At 40.7% G+C, this 15967-nt stretch overlaps 1 protein-coding gene across 2 annotated transcripts; it reads left to right on the top strand.

Annotated features, from left to right (window-relative positions):
* Positions 1–4905: 4905 nt before the first annotated feature.
* On the top strand, positions 4906–9964 carry mat2ab (methionine adenosyltransferase 2Ab). 2 transcript variants are annotated; one of them, XM_063897168.1, is made up of 9 exons: positions 4906–5139; positions 5820–5897; positions 6190–6312; positions 6413–6525; positions 6647–6790; positions 6876–7094; positions 7179–7361; positions 7466–7599; positions 8171–9964. In XM_063897168.1, the coding sequence occupies exons 1-9, from the start codon at positions 5049–5051 to the stop codon at positions 8271–8273; spliced, it is 1188 nt and encodes a 395-aa protein (XP_063753238.1). In that variant the 5' UTR covers positions 4906–5048; the 3' UTR covers positions 8274–9964. The 2 variants fall into 2 exon arrangements, with proteins under 2 accessions (XP_063753238.1, XP_063753239.1); XM_063897169.1 differs by having other exon boundaries at positions 7466–9964.
* Positions 9965–15967: the final 6003 nt, after the last annotated feature.

Here is a 15967-nt window from a genome sequence, read left to right as displayed (position 1 = left end):
TAGGCCTACCTGTCAGTGTGATATCTGGGCGTGGTGAAGTCCACACAGCCTGTCTATTCGTGGCGAAATGGTAGACAGAGACAGTCTCATGTCATTCTCTGGATCAAGCCTAGCCCTGTACTTATTCTTTAAGTACGCCAGTGTAGAAAAACCACTCTCACACAGGTATGTGGTTGGAAAGGGCAAAAGACACCTCATTGCTTTTGCAGCAAGCTGTGGAAATTCTGTCTGGCAACTTATCCAGAATTTAACAAGGGGCTGTGTGTCGTACATATGCCTCCTGACAGAGTCTGTGGACATCTCAATCAGCTTATCCTCTTCCACAGCCGTCAGACTTGACCCTACTGATGCATCGTCACTGAATGGGAGCAGGATCCACTTGCTGTCACGGCGCCACTCTTCCGAATCAGTGAAGTACTTTGCGAATTGACGCACAAGCTTCCTCAAATGCTCACATATAGTGTCGTTGATGTCAGTGCTGTCAGGGTATTCCTCAACTGAAGGAAACATCGCCAAGTTATTGCTCTCCACTCGTTCGATCCACTTTGACATTTTTTTCACAAATGCGTCGAGCTTCTCGTAGAGCTGCATGACGTTTGCATCTCTCCCTTGCATGGAGCTGTTCAACTTGTTCAGCTCTGCAAAAACATCTGTGAGGTACGCCAGCTTAGTTAACCAGTAACTATCGTTGAAATTGGAAGCCAGATCAGAATGCTTCTCGCACAAGAACTCGTAGATAGCTCCGCGTAGTTCAAACACACGGGCGAGCACAGCGCCGCGAGACAGCCAACGCACCTCTGAATGATAAAGGAGAGAGCTGTGTTCACTTCCCAAGTCATGGCATAGGGATGAAAACAGGCGTGTATTCAATGCGTTTCGTTTTATGAAGTTGACCGTCTTGACAACGACATCAAACACACCACTGAGCTCAACACTGAGATCTTTGGAGGCGAGAGCCTCTCTATGAATCAGGCAGTGTGTCCAAATTACCCCCGGAGCCACCCTCCTTACATGCGCAAACAGTCCAGTCTTGCTGCCACTCATGGCTCGGGCCCATCGCTGCATAATGCAACGCACCTCTGCCACGAGATATTGTGCTCCGTGAAAAAATCGTCCAGTGCTTTAAATATTTCTACACCGGTAGTTCGCCCGGGCAGTGGTTTGCAAAAAAGAAATTCCTCGCACATAGTGCCACTGCCCTCGTATCGCACAAATGTTAACAGTTGCGCATCATTAGTAACATCTGTCGTCTCGTCGATTTGAAGGGAAAACAGAACTGTCTGAAGTTTTGCCATCAGCTGGTCTTTGACATCATTTGCCATTTCCCCAATTCGTCTTCCGATTGTGTTGTCTGACAACGGAATAGTTTTTAATTTGTTGGCACATTCTTCGCTTACCATAGCTCTGCACATATCTATGGCTGCTGGCAATATAAGCTGCTCTGCAATGGTATGGGGCTTCTTACTTTTTGCAACCCTGAGAGCGACCAGATACGATGCTTTCAGTGCGTTTTCATTTATTTTTGCACTCTTCCTCATGGTAGCCTGCTGTCCTTTGAAATCACGCAACATCTGTTGCATGTACTCAACGGGTTTGGCCTTCAAGTGGACGTGATGCGTCTCCATATGCCGCGTAAGTTTCGACGGCTTCATAGCTTCATTACAGAGAATTGTTGAACATACGAAACACAGTGGTACCTCCTCTCCTGCTCTGTCTGTCGTCACTGTGAATCCATATTTAACATATTCCTCATTGTATTTTCTTTTTCGTCTTTTTTGCGAAGTTGACGCTTCGGAAGCCTGTCCTTGCCCTATCGTGGCGGCCTGTCCCTCTGTCGTGGCAGCCTGACCCTCTGTCATGGCAGCCTGTCCCTCTGGCACTTTCCTCACTACAAAACGATCCATTGGTGCTAGATATATAGCTAGACTAGTACATATGTAACAAATGTTTGCTGTACTACAACCTATCTTAAAATACTCTCGTCGGCTATGCTTATAAATGTGTGTCAACTTTGCTCGCAAGACTGTACGTAATGAATAATAAGTGAGGTTAGCGACGCAACTCATTACCATTAGCGAATCACAGGCTACCATAGACTGGATAGGCGCAAGGCTACATTCTGTCAGCTTGAATTTCCTTTATATTATTTCAAACATATTTTTCACGATATGTAACGGTATTCTGGAAATGTGTTGAAATATCAAAGCGAATTTATATTAAAAAAAAACAATGGTGAACTGATCAACATAGGCTCTTGTCACGGACCACATGCAATGCCGCCGCGGACCACCAGGGGTCCGCGGACCACCGGTTGAAAACCCCTGATTTACACGGTTACAGCAAAAGTATAGAGGCTAAAATAGTAAAGTATCAAATAAGAGGCATGCATAAAATATCAAACATACAAATTTGATCCTAAATTGTTTATTTTGGGACTTTACCCCTCCGCCCCAGTCAATACAAAGAATAAAAAGAACCTCATATACATGTGTGTACTGCAAGCAAAACGCTTAATTGCCTTGTCATGGAAGAAAACTCAGAGACCACAGGTGGGCCAATGGCGGGGGGAAATGAGTCATTGCTGCTCTATGGGTAACGTATATTCTGAAAAGGAAAATTAAACCTTTGATAGGGTTTGGGGCCTTTACTCAAATGTTAGGGAATGTTAATGTGTCAAACATACTAAGAAATTACAACAATGGTAATCCATGAGAAGGTTGAAAAGACTTCTTAAACTGCTCTGACTATGTACACTTCTTAGGATAATGTTGCCACAATTATTTACAGATTTTGTGAGAGTAGTTGAATAGTCTAACTTCACAATCTCAGTGACTCACCATCAATGTTATACCACCTCACTGTAGGTCAGAGGATGTCTCTGCTTATGATGTGAATCTGGGTTTTTCAATTTAAGATTAACTTTGTTTATCTAATCCACACCTTCATAAATGCTTTGTCATCGTGACCAGCAATGCGTTAACCTGTTATTCAAAGGAATTATTAATGTGGGCAGTATTTTAGATATTCACAATGACAAGCGGGAAATTAGCATGAGTATTTGTGTAGCAGAGGTCAGAGATGTTGAAACCACATTTTACCAATGAATTCTAGATGAGTCTATGTTTTCAAGAAATAACAGAGGGGCGGCAACTGCTTTGGAGCAAAAACCACAGTAAACTAATCTTTGCACCAACATTAATTAAACCCATCTGTTTCCTACAAAGGTACAAGACGTTCACAATCAGAGGTTTTGATTATATTATGCAACAGTGCCTGAAGGGTAGACGTGAGATGGGAGCTTTTTGAGTAAAGCATAATCAAGTTACGTTGAGATTTTATGCTCTGCTCTTCTCTCCACTGTCCACATTTAACTTTGTTGCAAATGTATTTACAGGTTAATCTGGTTGTTATACCAGGAAAGTGCATGGTCTCATTTTCCTGTGATAGCTCAAATGAAGGCAATTTGTCAGATTTACCAAACCACTGTTGCTTTTACCACCACCTACTCTGGTTTTTAGAAATATTAATATTTGTTGAGTTATATGACACATCATGAATAGTAGAAATCATTAACTTGTGATGTCCTTTTAACATTAAAAGCTTTAATGAAGCCTTTTGAGTTCATGTCTATTGTCTCAGTTTATTAAATGAAAGCTTTTAAACTGAATTGTCCTGTGTGCAGACTGACAGCCTTTCAGCTGTCCTTCCACTCGCTCAAAACACAAAATGACATGAAATGGGAAAAGTGGTCTGCCTGAGGAGCATCAAGTGTCAAGCATTCGGACAATACAGTTCTGTTTTTGTTGACATGACAACAATGATGACACCTCAGCCAGTCTTTTATTTTTAACAGACATTTGTAATTATTCTCAGGATGAAGATAAGATTTATGTTTTGGTTATCGTGGAGGTATCGTGTATTTATACACTGATAGTGTCTGGGCTGTGAAGTGACAAAATACAAGAAGGATTGTTTGGGTGTCGGTGGCATGGTGGTGGAGACGTTTAAAAAGCAATCCCAGCTGTATTAGAGTCAGATATATTATGATTGAATACTGGTAGGGTTCTAGCTTGTAAACCAAATGGAAAATTACAAAGCAATGTGTGAACATTATTACATCACCTCATAACATATTAAATTACATGTGTGTTACACATAAAAAGCTAGAGATTGGAATAAAACATCCCTAATTCAATGCAGGGACCATACTTTTTAAAACATTTTTTACTCAGGGGTCAGGAACGTACCACGGGACTGTTATGCAAGGCACTCAAGTCACTGTATGTGTGTGTTGCAGTTGTGCAAAGCATCTAAGTACATTTCCTAAAGTACCATACTTAGGTACAATTTTGAGGACTTAACCTGGAGTAAATCCACAAGCTACCTTCGGAAACAGAATCGGAATCCCTTTATTCGTCCCACAAAGGGGAAATTTGCCACAGCAGCAACAGAGCCAAAGACAGTTTTACAAAAGAAAATATGCATTCAAGAAAATATTAAGATAAAGAAAACACACAATTTACAAAATACACCATCCAAGGAATTAGCTGCACGTTTACTAGCTGGGACAAATACATTATTGCATCACTAATTATAATCAAAACATATTATTCTGAAATGAGCCAATCTTTCACTTTTGGTTTAAGTATATTTTGATGCTAATTATTTTGTACTTTTACTTTTTGAATGCAGAATTGTACTTCTACTTTTACTTACGTAGACACTCTACTTCCACCTCTGATATTTTGATAGCACATGGTCGCTGTATGCTTGCCATTCTGCAATGCATCTCCCTGTTACACTATGCAACCGTACACTGTACGGCTGCAACCCCTCTGATAGGCTCGGTGGTATGTCTCGCCTCCTGATGACGTCAACGCGTACTTCATAGCATAAATAGTGGAGCTCTGCGCCATGAGGCTCACGTTTGTGGATCAATACACCGAGAAACGAGGACAGTCCTATAGGAGAGGCTCTGCTAGCTGAAGAGATACAGAGATATCTTCATATTCAAGATTTTTACATACCAGCAGCAGCCGTTTACGACAATGAACGGACAGTTGAATGGTTTTCATAACTCCCTCATTGATGAGGACTGCTTCTTGTTCACCTCAGAGTCGGTCGGGGAAGGACATCCCGGTAAGACTACACACACACATGTTTATGCGTTTTGTATGGTGAACGTGTATGAAAGTAACTCTATTTTAGCGGCGCTTTCTACCTAACATACAGTACATGCTAACTTCAACAGGACACTTTGGAGTATACATTTGGACATTACGGCCTTTTCCGCTAGCTGGGCCGGTTTCAAGAGAGCATGCGCTACTAGCTAGCATTAATGTTAGCACGCTAATCTTTACTGATCCCGTTTGTGGGCCGACTGAAAACAGACCAGTGTTGGCATCGCACAATCACTGAACGGGCCGTGAATGCTGTTCCCGTTACAATATCATTTTTGTTAAACGTTTTCCTGAACGTGCCAAAATGGTCCAGGGCTATTCCTGAAGCACGCGGGGCACCATGATCGGCCTAAACCGCAGCGAACCATGGTGTGTTTTTTAACCGATGTTTATTGTCGGCAGATTAAATTAGTTAATTGTTCAGTAGGTGTATCAGTCTTGTCTTTTGGTCACCGGGTAGTTACGCGCCGTCCCTTCTCCATCACATGTGTGCACATGCCGAAATGGCGACTCGAGAGGGGTACGGAGCCACTCCCCCTGCGCGAGACTGGCGCTAACGTGCCTCAGTTTACATACACACAGTAGTGCTGCAGTCTTTTGTTGTTTCCCGTGTTGAGTTGCATTGTTGCTGTTTTTCAGACAAGATCTGTGATCAGATCAGTGATGCCGTTCTTGATGCCCATCTCAAGCAGGACCCTGATGCCAAAGTTGCATGTGGTAAGTAAGATGTTAAATGGATTGTACTTGTATAACGTTTTATCCAGTCTTTAAGACCCCTGAAAGCACTTAACATGCAAGTACAAATACTGTAACTCATACAGAGCAATGTGCCACTCGCTCCAGTAAGCTAACATTAGGGGTTAAGTATCTTGCCCAAGATTACAACATGTTAACTGCACAGGGCAGGGGTCAAACCTGCAACCTTCTGATTGAAATTTGTTCTTCCTTTCTGTTTGTTCGATGCACTTGTTGACATTACCTCACGTTTGCCTTTTCTTGCCTGGTGCAGAGACTGTTGCCAAAACTGGGATGATCCTGTTGGCCGGTGAGGTAACATCGCGTGCCACAGTGGACTACCAGAAAGTGGTCCGTGACACAATCCGCCAAATTGGATACGACGACTCCTCCAAAGGTGTGGCCCATTGTTGTGTATTCTGGTTTGTTTATTTTATTGCCTAATCTGGTGTTTGAATAGTGAAGTCTTTATCTGTTGCTGTCTGTCTCTTGCACAGGTTTTGACTACAAAACCTGCAATGTTCTTGTGGCCTTGGAGCAGCAGTCTCCTGACATCGCTCAGGGTGTTCACATTGACCGCAATGAGGAGGACATCGGTGCAGGGGACCAGGTCAGTAGGGGCTCACACAATTTTGGTCAGCCATATCTCTGCTAAAGTTAGTTTACTGGTCTAATTCTTCCTAGAGTAGAAGTTTTAATTTTTTTAAGTAACCTCTCCTCTTGCTCTGCAGGGCTTGATGTTTGGATATGCCACGGATGAGACTGAGGAGAGTATGCCTCTCACAATTGTCCTTGCCCACAAACTGAATGCTAAGATGGCTGAGCTGCGTCGCAACGGCACCCTTCCATGGCTCCGGCCAGACTCAAAGACGCAGGTAAAGCTGTTGCACTTGCTCTTATAAGCTACTATACATGTAGTTTTGTTAGTGTGACTTTAGCTAATTCCTTATCCCTGCACAGGTTACCGTCCAGTACCGCCAGGACCGCGGCGCCATGCTTCCAGTGCGTGTGCACACCATTGTCGTCTCTGTTCAGCATGATGAGGATATTTGCCTAGAGGAGATGAGAGACACCCTGAAGGAAAAGATCGTCAAGGCTGTCGTTCCTTGCATCTATTTGGACGATGACACAATCTACCATCTCCAGCCCAGTGGACGATTTGTTATCGGAGGCCCACAGGTGAGGTGTCAGGAGGGTGTGGCTTTGAGATAATTTTTAGCCTGGGAAGTTTATACCTGTGTAACAACTGATTATTTATTATAGGGGGATGCCGGCCTGACGGGGCGTAAAATCATTGTTGACACTTATGGAGGCTGGGGAGCCCACGGCGGTGGGGCCTTCTCTGGGAAGGATTACACCAAGGTGGACCGCTCTGCTGCGTATGCTGCACGCTGGGTGGCCAAGTCTCTGGTGAAGGCTGAGCTCTGCAGGAGAGTGTTGGTCCAGGTAAGCGGTAAACTCAACGTTCTTCATGTTAGAGAGGGGCGACACAGAGGTTCCTACCTGAAGTGTTTATGCTTGATATAATACATGTGCGTGTGTTGTATCAGGTTTCGTATGCCATTGGAGTTGCCCATCCCCTTTCCATTTCTATCTTCCACTACGGGACCTCCAAAAAGAGTGAGAGGGAGCTGCTTGATATTGTGAAGAGGAACTTTGATCTTCGTCCTGGAGTTATTGTCAGGTAATGTATATCCCCTGAAGCCACCTGTTACTTAGTGGAGCAGCAGATCCTTCCTGTGTGCTGTGCCTTGTTTGGTTTTTTATTAGAATTGCCCTGCCCGGGATTTAGTTTATTTTATTTTGAAACTCAGCAGAGCCATTATAATTCCTCAGTTAGTCATTTGTATTTTATTTTTGGCATTTATTCCTACTGAAATTATATGGCTCAATGTTGAAGTTCACACCTGTGGGCATTAGTGGCAAAACGTCTCATTAATCAGATATGCATGGCATATTTTGTAACAAAGCCCTGTAGCTTTATAGTTTGATAAGCATCCTTTTGTGTAAACTGTAGCGTGGTTTGCAGCTGCAACCGCCACACTGCTCAGGGGGGGGGAGTGTGGCCGTCCTGGTAAGTGTCGAAGCTTCACGCGTTTCCCTCTATACCAGCTGGTCTAACAAACATGATTTTATTTATTTTTAATGCATTTTTGGTGGCTATCGACACACTAATTATCTATTGTGAGTCTGCTTGTGTGCATTTGAAGTAAATGGGTGTGACTGCTGCTAAATGTGTTGATTATGTATTCCAGGGAGCTGGATCTGAAGAAGCCCTTGTATCAGAGGACCGCAGCGTATGGCCACTTTGGCCGAGACTCCTTCCCATGGGAGGTGCCCAAAAAGCTGAAATACTAAACATGTTAAGCTTTTCCCCCCCCAGGCCTGTTGGTGTATACTACAGAGAAGCCTCCTAGGTTCCAGGGGGGAAATGCCTTTATCTCTCTCATAGTACTGGCATCTTAAAGTCATGAGTCCCTCCTCTCTCCAACTCCCTCCTTTTGTCTTCTTGCTGTTTTCTGCTGGTTGCAGTATCATACTGGGTCATAGGAGGCATGCCTCAGAAACTTGATGTTAAAACAATGTGATGAGTTCCATGAACTTGTGCACCATCGTGCTCTATGTTTTCCATGTCCTGAGGTACCCCTGCTTTTTGTAGTAAAGGCTGAGTAGCTGTGCTCGGTTGTTCTCCTTTTGGCATTCCACACTCAAAAAGCGTCCGTCTTGTATTTAGTGTCACAGCGATTTGCATTTTAGGCTGTATGTGACACCCAGCTTAATTCACTGGTGCTACTAATGTAAGGTGTCTGTGTGACCTCTACTGTTTCCAGGTCCATTAATAAGCATCATTTGATAGTTGGAGGGCCTTCTCATCTGGCACCTGCTCAAAAAAGTTTAGTGTCTCTAAACATTCCTCCTTTTTGTGTAGTCCGGTACATTAAACCCCGACCCATTGTTCTCTTCCTTTTTTTGTTTTTATTCCCCTGTCTTTGTGGAGGATGCTAGAATGGCACAATTAAAATTTGAAGGGTTGTTGCCGTTTTCACAAAAAATGCTATGCATTGCAGGCGAATAGGTGAGCCAATCCTAATTATTCAAGCTCCCGAATGAGCATGAAGCCTCAGATGCCCCTACAGACCGTTGCTGATTTCTGACGTAATACAGAAAAGTCGGAAGCTGCTATGTCACTGCTCCGGTCTGCAGAGGTATTTGTTATACTTGATAGTTATAGCAAAGATTGGATTGTTTATGCATTGAAATTGAGTCCTTTTTTAAATGTAGTTTCACTTGAATTTCTATGGTTTGAAGTGACAAAAGGTCCTCTTGCTCCTTGAGTATATTGATGGCAGGTGTAGCTACAGAGAAACCTGGTCCCATCTTTGTTCTCAAGTGTGTTCTTTGCCACAGAGTCTTATTGGCTTGAAGTCAAACCTTAACACTATTTATTTGTTCTCTGAGACTCGGCGTGGATACAGAGAAGCCGATGTTTCAGAAGGCAGCTTTAAACACACGGCTATTGAATCTTGAATTCCTTTTGACTTGACCATTTTTCAGTGTTTTTGCTTGATGCTCCAGAGTGTTGTACAGAAAAGCTCTGGTCCGCCTCAAGAAGAAAGTGCCACTGGCTGTTGTCAATGACTATTTTTTTTATTTTTGGACTGTAGATTATATTTTTAAGTGAATTGGTTTTGAAATCCCATTTTAAAATCCGGTGCAATCCTTTAGCTTTTACCTATCCGCTAGGAATGGCAACATTTGGCTGGTGTAGTACAGAGAAACCAGCCTTGTTTACACGGCCGTCCCATGTGCCGGATAGGTTCAAGTTTTAGCTTTGTTCCCTTTTTTACCACTCAGAAGTCATCCCGTTGGCTACAGTAAGTGTAAGAGTGCCTTTTCTATTTCCTCTACTCCTCTACTTTGCTTTTTCTCTCCTCCTACCAACATGCGCTCAACTTCCAGAGGAACAAGTAGCTCATACTGTATTGTGCTTCATGTCTAGACTGGGTAGTTTCCTCATGCTCTGTAATAAACTACTCCTTTCAAACATCTGTCATGGTTTCTTTTATGTTTTGATTTGTCAGTGCACAACACTTTAAAGACTTCCGATCAATAATTAGGAACATGCAGATTATGTTGGCATTTTATAAAGTTGCCCTCGTATTAATACTTGGGCTTTTAGTGGGGTGAGTGTAAAAAAGAAGGGTTGTTATGCCAGACGTCTACTTATTCTTCTAGAAACGCATTACAACATTTAAATGAATTTAATCCTCTTTCAAATGGTACCTTTGCGATTCTGTGTCCAGTAATGTCTGCTTGGTTTTCTGCAGACGAAAATAAATGACTGCTGATATGACAATCATTTCATTAGCGGCGCTGTCAAAACGAGTTCAGTTCCACATCGCAGTGCTTGGGGCAAATCACCCTAATTTTAAACTGTAACTATATTTATGCATTTCATGTATAGATGTTTAGTACTTTTAAGTAAAATCTTAACTTCAACATGGATTTTTTCTATTGCTAACGGGGGAAGAAACATCAACTTGACGGCTTAAGAGAAATAAAGTGCAATTTCAACAAAATTATGCCTCAGTTTGTCATTTACACGTGCATTACAACTCGCAGGTCTGTGCATCTACAAAACACATTTAGTCACAGGTATCTGGAACTGAACAATATAGTATTGTACTTTAATTCAAAAACATCTGGTCAAGACCTAGAAATAAATGTACATTAATTTCCACATGTGTGTGATAATCCTGTCCATCTGATCTGACACACCACCATACAGTCTAAAGTGGGAACTACTAATGAAGAAGGTTAAGTTATCCTCCTGCCTTGTGAACGTACACAATGTATTTATCTTTACCCTTAAACTCCTAGCATCTAGGATTCTGTTTTCCATGATTAAAAATACCACTTCTCAGTGCTGGCCGTCACAGGACTGTTAAGATTTCCATGATTGCATGCAGACTGTTTTCTTAAGAACGTCTTGTGCCAAAAAAGTGAGAATTGTATTTATGATCTACATCAGGGGTGTCCAAACTCGGCCCTCAGCAAATTCTAAAAGTATAATGGATTACGGCCCACAAATTAAACTTTTGCTTGTCTTATATTGTACTTCTCGAATATACATGTTAAAATATATTAATGAGCCCAATTTTCAAATTAATTCAGTCATTTAGAATTTAAAACATTTTCTAACACATCTTAGTTAAAAGCCCAAAAACTTATATCTATTACAAGCTTGAAATTTAACTTTCATATTGACTCTTCTTATAAGCAATCTGAGGCTTCTGTTTTAAGGAATGGAAACCTAAAGAGAGATGGGAAGTAGGCTGTTTTTTCCTTAAACCATTTGAAAGTATCGTGCATTCTTCACCTACATTTGATTTGTTTTTCTAACTTCTAACTTAACTTATGAGGCAATATTCACCTCTATGCGTGGCCCAGCTCTCTGTATATTTTTCTGTATGTGGCCCTTGGTGAAAAAAGTTTGGAAACCCCTGCTCCACACTTAGGTCTATAACAGAGGAGTCTTCTCAAAATATTTGCGAGACTATTAGCACTTCGAGATTAACGGCACAGGAAGAACCCTCACCATTTGAAGCATAGTTTTCCTGTTAAATCAGTATTACGTTTGTTTTGAGAAAGCTGTGGTCACCCAATGGGTTTTATCCCGCCTTCGTTAAGAACCAGTTCATCTCCAATCTCTTTGTGCATTTTGTAATTCAGTGTGCACGACTTGAATAATAACTATAATGTGCCTGGGGCAGAGTTGAACAGTGTGTTTTCTTCATTTTGGGTTTAGATTACATATCATCCCCACTACCATTTCCCGTTTTTCATTAAATGTCTACCCTCTGAGACAAGGTCCAATCTATAACGTTATTAAACATATATTTTAAATCTTTTTCCCCCTGTTACATACTTTAAATAACAATAAACACATGGTTTTGTGGATTATAAATGATTGTATTTTCTCTGATCACATACTGACTTTAAAAAACAGGCTACATCTTACCTTCCATTTTACAGAATGACCTGCAGTCAATGAAGAATCATACGATCGTAGTTCATGAAGATTTTATACGCTCAGAACATACCAAGCTAACCTTCAGTCAGCAAATACTGTTGATTGATGCTTTGTCTATTTAACTTAAGGATTTCAAACAAGCAGTTTTAACGTTTAGGAAGGATAATGACAGCAAAGGGTTATTATTCAGTGACCTTTGTCTTGACTAACAGGAATTCAAATCAAACCTTGAATTGATAACAGAGATTAGACACAACAGGACAGCAATGCATACTTTGTGACTCTGTGGCCAATAACAATTACATTTGGCCCTTATATTGTGGGATAGAGAGCTCTCGGAGTCCTTGGTTTCACAGAAATAAAAGTACAGTTGTAAAGGTATGCACAAACTGGATCAACTGGTTTAATTTGTAAAGTAGTTTCTCTAGCAAAACTTCATTAAAGAAGACTTCAGGGATCTGCTGTCACCTTAATTATGTAGTGAAGAAGCTTTTCACAAACAGTAAGACATCTCTACATTTCTTAAGGCTCAAAGATTAGACCATATCAGAATGGCCATGTACTTTAAAACCTGGTATAAGAAGTATTGACATGTTAATCTATAAAACCTTTGTGTCAGATTGGCATTTGTTGGAAGCTGTTACATCCTGCTACTAACAGATGCAGATAACATATCATATATGCACCTGAATAAACAACAAGCCATATTTTTTTTATCACTAATTTTCAGCCAATTGATAATTAGTGAAATGAGAGATAATCTGGCAAGAAGGAATGATTCTACCCTCTCATAACCAAAAAGCAAAAATTGTAAACCAGCCATGACCTTTCTGTTTTACATACTCAAATTACAGATACAAGAAATCTTAACATGATATCAAATTATAGGAATTCCTCACGTTATTTAATTAAATCCCAGTTAAACCAGGTGACAACACCGTGTTGTAATACTGTACCAACAATGATCCCATTTTGCCAAATACGTAACAGCTCGCCTGCCTGTCACGACAGGTTCCTCTGTGATTTGCAGTTATTTAAGTATTACCTGACTACAGGCATTATATAATGTTGTAGAAGTGAAGCTGCACCAAGAAGGGAAGGTGTGCAGGTATGAGTTGTGATTGGATCATTTTCAGCCAATTGAGAATTAGTGAAACGAGAGATAGTCTGGCAGGCAGAGGAGTGGGTGACATAGAAAAAACTGTAAACCAGCTTCCAACCTTCTCTTTTACGTACTCAAATTACAGATATAAGTAAACTCAACATGAAGAAACGATATCAAATGATAGGAATTCATCATTTTTATTTCAGTTAACCCCTGTTAAACCAGGTGACAACACTGTGTTGTAATACTGTATCAACAAGTTAGGGCAGTCCTCTGTAGTCAGCGCCTTAACGTGTAGCAAAGATAATTGCTATGTTGAATGTATGTCGAAATTAGACAAGCCTTTGGAGAACAAATGATCAATTTTCCTCTTGGTAGAAACAAACTGATTATAGTTAAAAAATGTTACTGTATTGGCCCAAGATGTTAAACCGTATTTCAAATCCTGACTATTACGCAGTCAGTCAGAGAGATTTACAGCATCAAATCCTGCTGTAAGAAACAAACTCTGGAGATTTTCAGCTAAACTGTTAATCAAATTAGCTGTACTTTAATTAGCTTACATACTGTCTGTGCAACATTAATCCTTCCTGCTTTGTAAATTAACGAGTGGATTGTTTGTTCAGCATGTGATTTCTGCAGTTTCGGAAGTTAGCATAGTAGTTTATTGTTATGGAGACCTACATACTTTGGTACTTTGGCCTGCATGGCAACACCAAGACTCGGATAGAATGCATGCTATTTGATCATATTACTTGTAAGTTGCTGGTATGTTTAGTAAGCACACATAAGGATACATGCCTGTGTTGTAGTCTGGTAATATTTGTTTCAAAAGAATGGTATATTTATCATTTACACATACCCCACTAATTTCCTATTTTATGTATCGGCATCATTGGTTTCTCTTGCAACTTATCAATTTACAGTCGATCTAAATCTGGTTAGGCAATTCACTCCTCTGCAATCTTGTGTGTGTGTGTGTGTGTGTGTGTGTGTGTGTGTGTGTGTGTGTGTGTGTGTGTGTGTGTGTGTGTGTGTGTGTGTGTGTATTGAAGTGGTTTTCAGAGGTTACATATAAACCTTTGATGGATCTATGTAAACCGACATTATTAAAAGTGTCTTTTGAGTTGTCTGAGCACAGGATCATGGGTTCAGTTACAAGTAATGAGTTGTATTCATGGTCAAGTAACATTATGAAATTCAGACGGGCAGTTTGACTACAGCAGCTGTGCATTTCCTCTACCACACTGGCTCAGTCAAAAGACTATATTTAACCCTGAATGGTGGAGGGTTACACATCCACAGCCTTGAATGGGCAGGATCACTGCACCACTGTCATAGCCCGGCGGAGGCAGCTGAAAGACACATGTCTGTTCCTCAAGAGTATTGCACCCTGCTCAGACTACAGTGAGACAGCCGCATGCTGATAAAGAATAACTTAAATTCTTTTGAAATAATGTTATAAAGGCATCAGGTAAAATGGTAACAAATAAAAAAAGGCTGGCAATTCTTCCCATCACAAAGAGCTCAGAGAACAGCACCTGTCCTCGGCTTGCAACCGAGACCAGCATGACAGTGAGACCAAACATTGTCGCATACTGAATGATAAATAAAGTCAAACTTTTTCACAGTTTCAAGCCCTACAGAGTCGATAGTTGGCTCAGTGTATAGGGCATCAGCAGGTCAGCATTGAACTGAAGTCAGGGTAAGGATTGGTTGACAGCAGATTGAATATCTGTGGAAGCTTTTTGTTTATTTACTGTATGTTTGTAGGAATTTGAAATCAAAGCTACACATTGCTCTTCATAGTTTCAGTCTTTTTTGCAGGTGAACTTAAAGACTTGAAGAAATTATGTTGATTCAGCAGGCATTCTCAAATCAAAATGTTGATTCAGCTCCAGTTTTTCCAGAGATCTCAATTTGTAGTTTTACAAATTGTTGGAGGGTTTATTTATTTGCTTTTACATAATTTGACTATTTCTCACGGTCCAATGTAGAACACCAGTTTTTCATTCTTTTTAATAAATGGCTTTACTACAGCAATATATTTTTTCAAACAATCATAAAGCCTCTAATCACAGTACCATGTTTTGGCTTTAACATCGGTAATAAATCATTACCCACAACCAGTGTGTTCAAACAATAGTTTTGAGTTGCTCAACACTGAAAATGAGGTGTAATTCAGGTGTGTTGTTTTATGATAACACTTTATCATCATCTCAATCCTCTGTTTTGATTAATGTTATAAAAGCCTTACCTTGGAGTAGGCCTGCGTCACCCTCAACTTCCGTTATGTAACTGTTATTTAAGCAAGCCTGGATATGTTTCAAAATCAAACCAAATCGGATGTAAACTAATATTAGATTAGTATTAAACAAAAGAAATGTAACGTGAACTTTGGCGCTTATCAAAAGAGAACTATTAAAGTTCAATAACTCAGTCCCAACTTACAATGTGATGTAGGCCATGATAAAACTGAAGCTTTCCAAGTATCCGCTGGTGAAGCTCAGAGTTTGAATAGAATTGTTTGCAACCCTTGAAGATAGGTGTTAGGAATAAGTCATATGTTATTGAATTTTTTTGTGAGTGAAACAATATTAAATAAAAACCTAGAGATTTGAATAGAAATGAGTGCATTGGGTAGTTACGTAGAGAACGCATGATCCCATTTCTCAGAATACATAACAGCTCGCCTGCCTGTCACAACAGGTACCTCTGGGATTCACAGTTATTTAAGTATTACCTGACTACAGGCGTTATATAATATTGTAGAAGTGAAGCTGCACCAAAAAGGGAAGGTGTGCAGGTATGAGTTGTGATTGGATCATTTTCAGCCAATTGAGAATTAATGAAACGACAGATAATCTGGCAAACAGAGGAGTGGGTGACATAGGAATGTGTCTACCCTCTCAT

The sequence above is a fragment of the Eleginops maclovinus genome, chromosome 12 (genome assembly GCF_036324505.1).
Source record: "Eleginops maclovinus isolate JMC-PN-2008 ecotype Puerto Natales chromosome 12, JC_Emac_rtc_rv5, whole genome shotgun sequence".
Lineage (NCBI taxonomy): Eukaryota > Metazoa > Chordata > Actinopteri > Perciformes > Eleginopidae > Eleginops > Eleginops maclovinus.
This window is presented reverse-complemented; position numbering and strand designations above follow the sequence as displayed.